Source organism: Chenopodium quinoa, unplaced genomic scaffold (assembly GCF_001683475.1).
Source record: "Chenopodium quinoa cultivar QQ74 unplaced genomic scaffold, ASM168347v1, whole genome shotgun sequence".
NCBI classification, from domain to species: Eukaryota; Viridiplantae; Streptophyta; class Magnoliopsida; order Caryophyllales; family Amaranthaceae; genus Chenopodium; species Chenopodium quinoa.
The window spans coordinates 402,919-416,129 of NW_018743669.1; the positions used below are offsets into that span (position 1 = coordinate 402,919).

General features: G+C 30.0%; 3 protein-coding genes across 3 annotated transcripts; 1 reads left to right on the top strand and 2 right to left on the bottom strand.

Moving 5' to 3' along the window:
* Window positions 1-47: 47 nt before the first annotated feature.
* Window positions 48-1,644, bottom strand: LOC110683381 (glutathione S-transferase U7-like). The gene is made up of 2 exons (XM_021859736.1): window positions 1,285-1,644; window positions 48-647 (listed from the first exon to the last, which is right to left on the bottom strand). Exons 1-2 carry the CDS (start codon window positions 1,612-1,614, stop codon window positions 282-284), a joined length of 696 nt encoding a protein of 231 aa, XP_021715428.1. The 5' UTR covers window positions 1,615-1,644; the 3' UTR covers window positions 48-281.
* Window positions 1,645-4,514: 2,870 nt separating this feature from the next.
* Window positions 4,515-5,413, top strand: LOC110683383. Its single transcript, XM_021859738.1, has one exon. It carries the CDS (start codon window positions 4,687-4,689, stop codon window positions 5,263-5,265), a length of 579 nt encoding a protein of 192 aa, XP_021715430.1. The 5' UTR covers window positions 4,515-4,686; the 3' UTR covers window positions 5,266-5,413.
* Window positions 5,414-5,604: 191 nt separating this feature from the next.
* Window positions 5,605-8,111, bottom strand: LOC110683384. The gene is made up of 5 exons (XM_021859739.1): window positions 7,687-8,111; window positions 7,301-7,385; window positions 6,580-6,755; window positions 6,338-6,466; window positions 5,605-6,018 (listed from the first exon to the last, which is right to left on the bottom strand). The coding sequence occupies exons 1-4, from the start codon at window positions 7,798-7,800 to the stop codon at window positions 6,389-6,391; spliced, it is 453 nt and encodes a 150-aa protein (XP_021715431.1). The 5' UTR covers window positions 7,801-8,111; the 3' UTR covers window positions 5,605-6,018; window positions 6,338-6,388.
* Between the last annotated feature and the right edge of the window lie 5,100 nt (window positions 8,112-13,211).

The window sequence follows — 13,211 nt, forward strand, 5'->3', positions numbered from 1 at the left end:
CCCGCCCTTTGCTTTGTTACCTTTTTTTTAATTTTTTTTTTCCTCTCGAAAACCAACACATATACGCTATATAAGTGTGAAAACAATTTTATAACATAAAATTTAGAGATTCGTATAAAATCACAAGGATCAAAGCACTTCTTATATACGTATGATTCATTTTATTCTTCCTCATATGTAAGTCTTGATCTTAAAAGGAGGCGGGAAATACACGAAAGCTAAGGTAGATGCATAAGAGGGATCACAAACCTGAAGTAACGCTAATAGATCACTTAGTTTGATCAATTGTTGTCCTTGTTTGTTCCATGTGCTACTTCATAACGAGCTTTAATGTACACGAGATGTTTATGTTTTGGAGGTAAACATTCCTTGGCAATAGAAACATCATAAAATCTTTCAATCCAACTACATAAAATGGGGAAATTTTCTTGACTAATAAGTTCAATGCCAACAACTTCTTGCACCCTTTCAATCCAAAATGCCACAACATTAGCAACTATGTCCAAGTATCCAAGTTTATCTCCTCCAAAAAAACATTTATCCTTCAATTGACTTTCGAGAGTTTTTAGAAGCATACTAGCTTCCTTCTTTGTCTTGTCTTTCTCTTCTTCTTTGCTAAGGAAAGTCCTCCATACACTTGGCAAGAGCTACAAATATGCAAATAAAATTTGGCAGCAAACTTTAATTTTGTTATTAAATTTTCATAAACTTACCAGCTAGATCTTTAGAAAATAACTGCTTTTTAAAATAGAAGATTAAAATTATATATTCTAGTAGTTCACAAAACCTAAAAGCTTATGTTCTTGTGGAAATTTTGTCATCGATCCTTCTTACAAGATATGTACACATACAAGACAAAAATTTACAATGTAACATATAATTACAGGAGTTGAAAACGATGACAAATTGACAACACATACAATAAATACGATGTTTTTAAAAGAATCGATGTCACTTTGTTAAAGAAGAAAATATATTAGAGAAAAGCATACATTTTTCATCACTAGAAAGATCAAGGCTTCCTATAATTTAATGACCTCCTTTTGTAAATCTGTTCTAGTTAGTATTCATGATATCGATTTCAATTTAAAAGTACCTATATTATATTACAAATACTTCCTCCGCATACAATTATGTGCAACAAAAGAGTATTATTTGTGAGATATAAAATATTCCTTTGTTACACATAAATGTGGATGAAGGGAGTATATAACTCACCTTTTTGGAAACAAAAAAGTATATACTTGATGAATGAAAAATAGAAAGAGTATATGAATGAATGACCTCATTATCAATGAATTTAGCCCAAAATCTAGCTTGGGCTCTTTCATAGGGATCTTGTGGTAAAAGAGGATGATCTTTCCAAATTGCATCAATATACTCAAGAATAATTAAGGATTCAAGAATTGGCTTTTCATTGTGGACCAAAACAGGTATCATTTTGTGGACAGGGTTGTACTTAACAAGTAAACAACTCTTGTTAGAAAGTTCTTCTTCCACATATTCAAAGGGTATAATTTTTAATTTTAGGGCTAATTTTATCCTACGGCTATAAGGGCTTGACCAAACACCAAATAACTTCACTTTCATTTTCACTTCTACTTCTTCCCCCATTTTTAATTTAACTTCTTGCTCCTAAGACCACTCTCAATGGTGAGCAAAAAAAATGCTCACCCACTCTCTCTCTACCCACTTTCTCTCTCAACAAATCAATTTTGCTCATGGGCAAATTTTTTTCATATTTCCTCTCCCAATGGTGAGCAAAAAAAATGCTCACCCACCACTATCTCTCTCTTACTTTTTCAATACCCCACCATAACTTTCTCTCTCCTACACAACACTTCTTTATTTATTTATTTCATTTATATTTTAACATTACTCCAAATAAATAAAAACTAGTTTAATTATGTGTAACTTATTTTTTTTATTTTTTTCTTTTTTATCGTTAAAATTTATCGTAAAATTATTTATGTTATTATAAATAATTGTAAAAAAAAAGCTCATAATTTTTTATTTATTTTAAAAGCGGTACAATATTAGAGAACAATTAATTTGCAACGTCATGCGCAATTAATATACTACTTATATTTAACTGATTTTAAAAATTAAATATACTACTTATATTTAACTGATTTTAAAAATTAAATAATTTTTTTTTTACCTCAATATGGATGAATTGCAATAGCAATATTCTTCTACAAAATTAAAATACTTTTAAGAAAATTAAAATTTGGAGGATTTTAAGGTGTTTTTGAAATTGTATCAAAATATATCAAAATGCATGTCTATTTATAGAGAATTTAATTTTATGACCGTTGGTAATTTTTTTTTTTTTTTACAAAATATATTTTTCTGAAAATGGGAAATACATAAATAACCGTTGTAAAACGGCTAGTATTTTCTGATTGGTTGTCTTGCTGCCAGCTGCCACGTGTCGCGTCCTCATTCGCCAGCGAACTGCACGCGTCAGCTTCCCTTTTTTTTTTTTTTTTTTTTTTTTTTTTCTGATACTCAAAACGACGCGTTTTGAGGCGCGCCTTTGAGGCAGCTTCATCAAAACGCGTCGTTTTGATGTTAGAGTCAGCTTTTTTTTTTTTTTTTTTTTTTTTTTTCTGACGTGTGTGGGGCCCACTTGCAACACTGTTCATGGCAAAAAATGCTCAACTTTTGAGCTTTTTAATAAATGCTCATGAGCATTTTTTACCTATTTTTCATTTTACTCACCATTGTGAGTTGTGAGCATTTTTTTTCCTCACAAAAAATGTTCATGAGCTAAAAAAACTCTCACCATTCAGAGTGCTCTAACAAATGGTTGAACACTATATGTTATTCTAACCTGCCTAGTACAATAATTCTCTCTTTTTATAGCCAATTGTCAAGATTCTTTTAATTGATGGAATTTGTCATCATCATGGATGTATTTAAGATTTTCAATAGGTGATAAGAAATGTTTTTTTAATCAGTTGTCACATCCTTATCTTTTACATTCACAAAAACATACCAAAGTAGTGGAAATGACTTCATATAATGTATTGTGTTACTACCGTTTAAAAAAGAGTTTTTGAATATATGATGATCTGTATCTAGCTAGTTGCAATTTGTTCAATAATAGTTCATGCATCGATCACTTGATTCTTATATATCCCTAATGAGTAACGAGTCATTTTAGGAGATACTTGTATATATAAAATGCGAGATATAATAAACTTCTTGTGTCTCATAATTTATTTCAGTCTTAATAAGAAATATTATTATTTCACAAAAATCATCTTTGGTTATTACACTTGTGACCCCAATTCTTAAAAAAAAATGTATATATAATTAATTAAATTGCTATTAAAAACTTTTTATAAGGCAACAAAATGGTCTAAACACAACTTGATCAATCACTTTAATTAGACAAACTTTTAAATAAATCGGATGTACAATAAAATATTGTATATCAGTTATAAAGGTACCTTAAAATGAGCAAAAGTTGCAATAAAAGTTACCCTGACATAAATAAAAGTTACAAAATATTTATGCTTCATTGATAAAAATTATCCAAAAAATTGTAAAAGTGATCCCGATATACAGTAAATTATTATATGCCGGATGTATACAAAAATTACTCATTTAATTACTAGATAACAAAGAAAAACCTAATTTTGATGTCTTGCAGACAATTGGGATATGCACTGATGATTCAAATCAATAGTGGGCACGATCATTGTGAACATGCATTATTAGCTTATGTTTCTTAAAAAGAAGTTGAAAATCTTGACTTTAAACTTCAATAATGTATAGTGTGCACTTAGAAACATGGACATGATACGATTGCCAATATCCATCATCGGAAAGTACGGCTCTTATTGACTGTTGTTTTAGTTAGTTGGATATATCATTGATTAGTAAGACTAATTTAACCTAGCTAGCTAGTTAATGGAATATGTATCATTGAATAGTACTATGTTTTCCAATTCTATTGGGGGTAAAGATGCTGAAAATACATTGTTCGGTCTATCTGGGTGTATGTAAGAAATTTTACTCGGATGTATGTAAGAAATTGTATGCACGATATATCAGGTACATAAGAGTCATGAACAATTACAAAAAATAATACAGTACATTGTACAAAATAACATGAATTTCAATTGATTGATATCATCAAAGCTTTTCATTTGAAAAACACTAGCAATCAAGCTATTTATCTTTAAATTCACTCGTCAAGCACATAGTTCGTACTACTTCCATTTAATATTTTTTTGCAACTTTGCAATATTTTATATTTCACAAATAATACCCCGAAGTTGCTAAGAATATGGAACAGAGGTAGAATTTTGAATGAATTTAATTTTGCTTTGAATTATTAATGATTAGATAAAGAAAGTTAAGTATTTCAATCAAACTAGACAATCCAGTCGTTGTAGTATAGTGGTAATTTCCGCCTGTCACGCGGATGACCCGGGTTTGATCCCCGGCAACGGCGCAATTCATATATATGTAATTTTTGGACTCCCCTTAAAAACTAAGGAAATATTTTGTGCAAGTCATATTCTCAGGTTGTTGCTTGGACGTTTCTCCACAGTCATCATCACCAACCACCAAAATATTGCATCTTCTCAAACAATTATAAAAAAAATTCTCCATTTTATTCGTCACTTTACAAACTATTTCTCCTAAAAAGCTAGCAACATAAACATTATAATGGAGAATAATAGCATAACTAACCATAAAAGTTCTACCACAACACCCATTCTTATAATGGCCCTAGACGGTATTGTAAATGTAAACTCCTTGTTCACCTTAGCCCTCTTCTTAGGCATTGTTAACGCCGATCCTAGTAATCCGTCTTACACTCTTGTTAGCAAAAACAATGGATCATCTTCATGCTTAGCACCCTCCTTTGTCGCGGAGGATCTCATTGCTTACCATGTCTACTCCTTTTCCTCATTTCTATTCTCAAGTCTCATCGCCTCAGCCCTCAAACAAGCCATCAAAACAAATGGTGGCGGTGTAGGAGGTCAAGCAACTAGGCCGACTAATGTGATGGTGGTTCATGTCAATAGTGTGGTGTTAAGGATTGGGATATTGGCTTGTGCTTGTGGTTCAGTGTTTGGTTGTGTTTTCTTAATGTTGGGTTTGGTCAATTTGGTTCAAATCAAGCTCGGTGTCTTGGCTTGTCGCGATTTTTATACTTTGGCTGCCTGCGTACCTCTTCTTGTGTTAGTCCCCTTGGCTCTTGTTCTTTATATATGTATCATCTTGCATGCTTCTACTTCTTGAAAAACAAACTAAAATAACATAACTAGGGGGGAACAAAACGTGACAAAGCCATACCTACGACATCATCATGTATCAAGTTTATTATACTTCTACTTCTTGAATCTTATCATCAAATAACAACTTAGTTATCAAAATATCAAATTTATTATACTAGTAGCTATGTTTTTCATATCATGCCTTTGACAAAAGAAGCTTTGGGCCTATCTAACCAATTTGTTTGTGAATAGCCCATTTTTGATAGATTTGGCATACATTTTCTTGGATCGAATTTGACTTGGGTCACATACAGACATACGTGTGGTTAACTAGTTTTCAAAATATGGTAATTTAAAGAGATTATAGGTCGAACTAAAACATGTTAGATAATACTTCGTACTAACTACATATCGAGTTCATATATAATAAGGCCTCTTGACGGTTACTACAGTTTACATATACAAGCACCCTTTTCCTTAAGGAAAACAGGTTCATAGTAACTCAACAATTGGGAAGTTCAGTAGATGACATAAAACGAGCATCATTCCCAACCATCACTTCCCTAATATAATGCCATGGACAGGATCCTTGATTAAGAAAACATATGTATACATGAAGAAAATTTCGTCGTTTTGAATTCTCGTTTAAAGCCATAGTTCGATCCCCTTGGAGGAACTTTTATCCATGGATTTGCAAATTTGCTTATTCTTCATTTATATTATGCTAATAAACCACAACCGAGCATGCTAGAGTGTTTGATAGTAATAAGCAGATTTCCTGCAAAATGATAGCAGAATTGAACTTAATTAGCCACATTCAAACTCAAAAGCCTACAATACAACGAAATATCCTATAAGTAATTTCAATTCAGTAAAAATAATACTCGTATCGGTTTAGAAAAATAAGGTGATGAAAAAACATGACCTAAAACAATTCCCAAAATACCGCCCTCTAAATCTTGTAAAGGCTCAATCTACTAGTAATTCATTTTTAAAGATTAGGTCAAGTCATTCTGTTTTTTTTCCTCATTTGATAGTCAATAATTTTACCATAAAGTTAAAAAAAAGCATATCTTATACACATTTTTGTTACGTACCTTAAACCATAATATTCACACAGTACGTCCTAGTTGGCCTGCAGATAGATTCTAGTAATAAAGCGATCCTTGCCACCAATTTCCTCTTGAAGCACCACTTGGATCATCTTCTCCACCATCTTTCTTGTACTAATAATAATCAACAATTAAACTAATTAATATTCGTTATTCATAATTAACCAAGATTAAAAGTTGTACATTAATGTTGTTACAAGGATATATTCTTTAGCATGGAGACTTACTGTAGGGTATGTAGTTGGATTTTGATTAGTAGGTGGTTTCGAATACATGTCACGGCCACCATAGTAAAGTGAGGAGCTAAGGTAACATGGTTCTCCTCCCTCTTGCTGGTAAATCGTGCTTCGTTCTTTATTAGCCGAGCAACCATAAGCTGTATCGCCGTGTTTGTACGTGTTATCTAAATAAAACAACAAAGTAACATAAGTATGGAATACTTGCTTGACCTAATAATACACATAGTTACTCCATATCGAGTAACATATTGAAAAGTCTAATCATAATCAACTAGTATCTTAAATAACACGTTTCATTGTAACCGAATATTTTAGAAAGCACATTTGTAGTGTAAGTATTAATTTCGAATAGCAATAATATAGTTATTAAAACTTAGAATTGAAAAAGTATGACCAAGCTAACATAAATTTAGTTGACAACAAAATGTTTAAAAATCTTATCTAGTTTTGAGTCATATAAAGGAATAATTTGACTATTTTATTGCAACTTCGTTATTAGAAGTAGTGCTACAACTTTAGAAGTGTAATTCCAAAGGTGACAAAACTTTCTATTGTTAGTTGCAATCTATAGGCAAGTTGTAGGATATTCCTAGGATTTTTATTTTTTGGATAGTTGCAAAAAATGTCAGAAAGAAATATAAAAATATAACTTATGATTATATATTTTGGATAAATTTATGGATTAAATTATTTTGGAAAGTTATAATACCTTGTTTAGTATTCCATGGCTGATTTCCAGAAGGCTCCTGCCATGATCCTCTGTTTTCTGAATAGCCTGAATTTCTTCCTGTACCCTGTAAATTAATTTCATAAAAAAACTCATTAATAAAGGTTTTAAATAAAAGTCAACATCAAATTCTTATTTATTTAAGGAATTGAAGTTTAAAGAAGAAAAAAACAGAGGAAAACAGGGGAGGTGGGTTTTTTGTATTAATATTTTTCATTTTTGAACTATTCAAAAAGTAATTTTTAAAAAAGAAAAAGAATAATCATTAGCTATTAATAAGTCGAATTAATTTTTTTTTTTTGTGATTTATTTATGATGTCAAGTAATTAATAAAACAGAGGAAAACAGGGGTAAAAGAGGTAATATACCTTAGGAGGGAAAATGGAGGCTAAAACATCATTGGATGATGAAGATTCTTGAGGCCCAAAAAGCTGAGAAGTCAGAGATGAAGATGAACTTATTTGTGGTTTCTTATTATCCATTTTTTTTTAATTTGTGTTTAGAAAAGTTTTGTGGGTTATTAGTAATAGGAAGAAGTTAGGTATTTGAAAAAGAAATGTAAAAAATCTATAAAACAAAAACCAACAAAACTAACTCACAATTGCAAAAATACAAAATAAGTAGTGGTACTAAACTTTATGAAGTAGGCAAATTAAAGGAAAATGGAAGCCAAAAATAGGGTAAGTGAAAGAGACAATACACGTGAAATAGTGTTTATGATGATAACTAAAAGGATATGTTAGGAAGGAAGGGGGGTCAGAGCTCAGAAGAGAAGAGGAAGGCACTTAAATTGAATCCTAACCGTGGCGCACCGTCAATTTATAAGGACTTTGGATGAGAAGAAATTTGATTGAGGGGGCCATAGATGATAAGGTGCCCCTCCATGTCATCAAAAGGTTATTGAAACTTTCTCGTTATTTGGTTGACATAAAAAAATATACCAGCTCTTTAAATCACTACATGTAAACTTAATTGAACGTTGACTCTTTCGTATGAATTTCAAGTATTTATTTATTTATTTATTTTATTATGAAGTATAATTCTAGAATTGATTTTGGAAAAAGGTTTTTTTTTTTTTATTATTATTATTTATTTCATTTATTAATTTTAATGGAAGGAAAAAGATCGTCTTTTTATTTCAAAGAAAAAAAGATGATATATTGAAACGATGAAGAAGTACTTTTTTTAGCATTGACTAGTGTACGGAGATTATGAGAAGTGGTTAGTTGTGATTAAGAAATTAATTAAAAATGGACAGGGAAGGAAAGATGAAGTGAAAACTTTATGATATTATAGTTAAGTTTACGAGAAATTATATGAAGTATTCAACAACATTAATTTAGGATCGTCCACCATCATTGACACAAACTTGACACTATGATGTAAATAACACAAAGATATTCAATTCCTACACTAACAAAGTAACAATACAAGTTGGTTTAAAAAAAAAAAGTAACAATACAAGTTTGCCACTTGCAACACTGCGAAAAATAAAACTATGAAATTTAAATTTTTGGATAAACTTTTTATTTACAAAATACCAACATAAAGCTAAAAAAATATTTTTGACTTGACCCTCAAAAACCATAGAGTAGTAAGTATTTGGTTGGCAAAGCGATGAGAAATTGAGGAATAAATTCAATTACTTTGTACAAGTTACAATTGGTGATTAGCTAATATATATTTATAGTGGTTTTGACAAAAAAATATACTACTAAGATTAAGATTTTATAAAAAATTGTTTAAAGTAATTAATTTTTTTGCAAAATAGATTGTACTGCGAATAAGATTATAAATTTTTTTCCAAAAGTATTGTACGATATAAAGATATTTTTTTTGAAAATGTTCACCAATCTTAATACTATACATATTGTCCATACAAATAAATACTCTGTACTGTACATGCATGTTAGTTTTAGTTAATGATCAAAGTTTTAAAGACATTGATCTTCATATATACGAATAAAGATTGAAGCATGGGAGCTAACAAGTATAGAATAAAGGTTCAATTTCCCAAATGTGAACGTATCAAATGATCTATAAGAATGCATGCATGCATGAATTGAAGAAGATATGATTTTAATTTATGTTGTTGCTTTTTCCTCGTGGGATCAACAACTCTGATCTTCTCCCATCCTCATGAGTTATAATCTTTGGATTATTCCATTCTGAGCATCTAGGCAATTCAAAACGCATCTTTTGTATCATGTTTTTCTTCGAAAAACCATGGACTATACATAATCCATCCTTTTTTTGGCAACTTGTTTAGAAGGTAAAACAGGTGAGAATCAATTGTCAAACAAAGGTGATAATCGATTATGTCGAAATTAAAGAAGTGCAAGTAACAAAAGGAAAAAAAAAGTAGAGAGGTTGGATTAGACTAGCTACAATGTTGATTTTGATATGGTTTAATTTGTTATTCATATACTTGGTCTAGGCCTCTAGGGGACATTATTTTCATGCTCTGTCTTAGAAAACTACCATATATTCCTATCCTTCGCATAAAGTATATTTCCACGCGCTTTTCCCTAGTGAAAAGCATTATTTTGTCAGCAATATGAGCGTCAAATTTGTCTAAACTTTTTTTTTTTTATATAAAAATCGGCATTTTATTACAGATGTATGGTAAACTACAGGAAAGGGTTATGGTAGAGAGGGAGAGGGCTAAGGGTAATCATAGCTAGGAGGAGATAAGACGGGTACAAAATTGGTGGTATACTGGAATCTGATTTAAAAAAAAATTTAAATTCCAAAAAATTATTATGGAATAGTATGTCGTAAAAGTAAACTTAGGCCAAATATAAAGTCGATTTGGTCCCTCATTTGAATCTCAAAATAAATAATAAAAATGAAAGTCATGCATGATTGACCTTTTTCCATTGACTTCTTATTACGATACATATTCTTGATAGAGGCCTAAAGGGGTGCTGTTTTAACAAACAAATTTTGGCCCGGCCCGTTGCATCTTGAGCATCTTTGTTGAGGTTTAATATCTCATTGAGTCGTAAATAATAAACAACTAGATGAAACCCGTGCGATGCACGGTTTGTTTGAATTTTTAAAAATAATTTTTTTTATACATATATTTATGTGCTAAAATTTGTTATATATTTAGATAAAATTCCTAATATCAAAAGATAATATTTTATATTTAATTAATTTAAATTGAAAAATCTCATTCGCCAATTTTGCTTACATGGCATTGAATTATTTAATTATAAAAGATTTTAATTATCTCCTATTTAATTGGTTGCTACTAAAATTTATAATCCTACATGGCACACTAAGAAAATTAGATCCTATGTGGCTCTCTAAAAACTCGGGAAAAAACTCTCCTTTATTTTGCGATGCACGATTTTTTTTTTTTTATGAGCCTTAAATTTGTTATATATTTAGATAAAATTCCTAATATTAAAAGATAATATATAATATTTAATTAATTTAAACTTAAAAATCTCATTCGCCAATTTTGCTTATATGGCATTTGAATTATTTAATTCTAAAAGAAATTAATTATCTCCTATTTAATTGGCTACTACTAAGATTTATAATCTTAAATGGCGCGCTAAGAAAATTAGATCCTATGTGGCTCTCTAAAAATTCGGTTGAATTATTTAATTCTAAAAGAAATTAATTATCTCCTATTTAATTGGTTACTACTAAGATTTATAATCTTACATGGCGCGCTAAGAAAATTAGATCTTATGTGGCTCTCTAAAAACTCTGGAAAAAACTCCCCTTTATATATATATATATTAGATTAGATTTGAAAGTTAAAAAGAATAATTATTTTAAACATGTGTAAATTAGATTCTTTTTTTAGCATCTAACATCCTAAACACTTATAAAAATAGAAAATAGTACCCCCACTATATCAAATAGTTTAAGAAAATAAAAGAAAATTTCAAAGGTAAGATGTAAATGAAATAATCACTAAATAGTACTATTATTATACTGTGCATCATTACATTTAAAAACTCATACTACAAACCTATTACAATTTAAGAGTTAGCAATCAAATATGTTGTGAGAGATATAATATTTGATCTTTTAGGAGGAGTTCTATTCATCACATATAAGCTAACATGGTTCATTTTCATTCTAATAAAAATTGAGTAATCTTGTGTGTAAAACTTATATGTTTATAACTTTGCATTGTGTCATACTTTAATACGAGACAACTAGTTTCAACTGACATGCATGCTTTCATTAATATATAGGAAATAATAAAGGCCATTTTTTAAATGTGAGCAAAAGCAGGAGATGATAATTTTTGATTTGATTAGATTTCTAAGAAACAAGGATCAAAAGAAGGATCAAGATGAACCCAATAATATCCCAAAGAGCTAGCATTGCAACTAATATAAAGATACCAATATTCGTCAAAGAATGTGTGTGTAAAGGAAGCTTTTATCTTAACTCTTAACAAAAGAATTGGCCACCTTATTGCATGAATAGAGACATATAGCATCTACAATTTTGTAATATTCTTCTTTTTTGAGTGGATTACATTCTTTCTTTATTATCGATCTTTCTAAAGATATACTAATATATTACAAGATATAGTCAACATTTTTGGTCCCCTATTCAAAACTTCTATAGTCAGATTTTATCTTGAATTGGATGGTATCTTTCAAATTTAATCATTTGTTTGTAGGTCCATTCTTCATACTACTTTGGAAGCAAGGTATCTCTCTATTTTTTTTTTTCATGGTGAGATGACCAATTGAGTCAATTTAGATTCATTTTATAACTAATCCATTCATATCCAAATAAAACGTGTTTAGATTTACGAAATTTTATTATAAAAGGAAGCAGAAAATTTACTGTTGACCAATGGCTTCATTAAAAGTAAATTTTTTAAGATTATGCCGATAAAATTGACTAATAGTAAAGTATTTATATTGCTATAATTATCGTAACATACTCTTATCGAGTGTCATTGTGTTAATCACTATTCTTCCATTAATTTTCCTTTTCTAAAACTTATATGGTCAAGATCAAATATAGTTAGCCCACATGAGAAAAGGAAAAGAATCAGAATAGAAAAGGTCAGAAGAAATTGATATGGTTGAAGAAATTGATTTGATTCTCATAATCCTTTGATCTAGGGATATGCATATTAGCATATGCCACATTTTGTTTTCAATATTGATTGACCATATATTTTTCTTCTTTAGATTTAGATTACCTTGAAAAAATTAAATAGCATTACATGGTAAGAAACACGGACAAATTGGTCTTAAAGGAGATACTCATACTTAACTTAGGATCAAATCTCGTTTATTGCTACCTATTTACACCCAAAAAAAAAATAAAAATAAAAAATTATAATTCTAATTGTTAGTATTGACTCAATAGCTTGAAGGTCCTAACATTTGTTGTTGGGCCTGATCCAATTTATTTTGGGTGTTAGGAAATAAGGGTGTAATTGTGTTTTGATTAATGCGGAACAAGTCAATGAAAATAAGAATGAGAAAAGCAATAAAGAAGATAAACAAACAACACAAGGATTTACGTGGTTCGGTCAAAATAGACCTACATCCACGGGTGGGGGATTCGAGAGCTTCTTCCTATAATGGAGAAAGAAACAAGAGAATAATACAAGGAGTCCTAAATCTAATGGCTCAATAAGGTATGATCTAATTGATCAACTAAAGGGTCCTTTTATAACACAAGGAAACCCTAATAAAACCCTAAGATTGTTCCCCAAGTATACTCAAATAGCCGTCATAGAAAAGATATAATTTTAGGAAATATTCCATAAATTATCCTAGAATAACCTAACTACCAAGCTATAGCTCAGAAGCTAGCTCATACCTGCCGCAAGTCCTCATAGGGCCGAGCTATAGCTCACTCGCATAGAGCTATAACTCGCAGCCTCGTTGCAAAT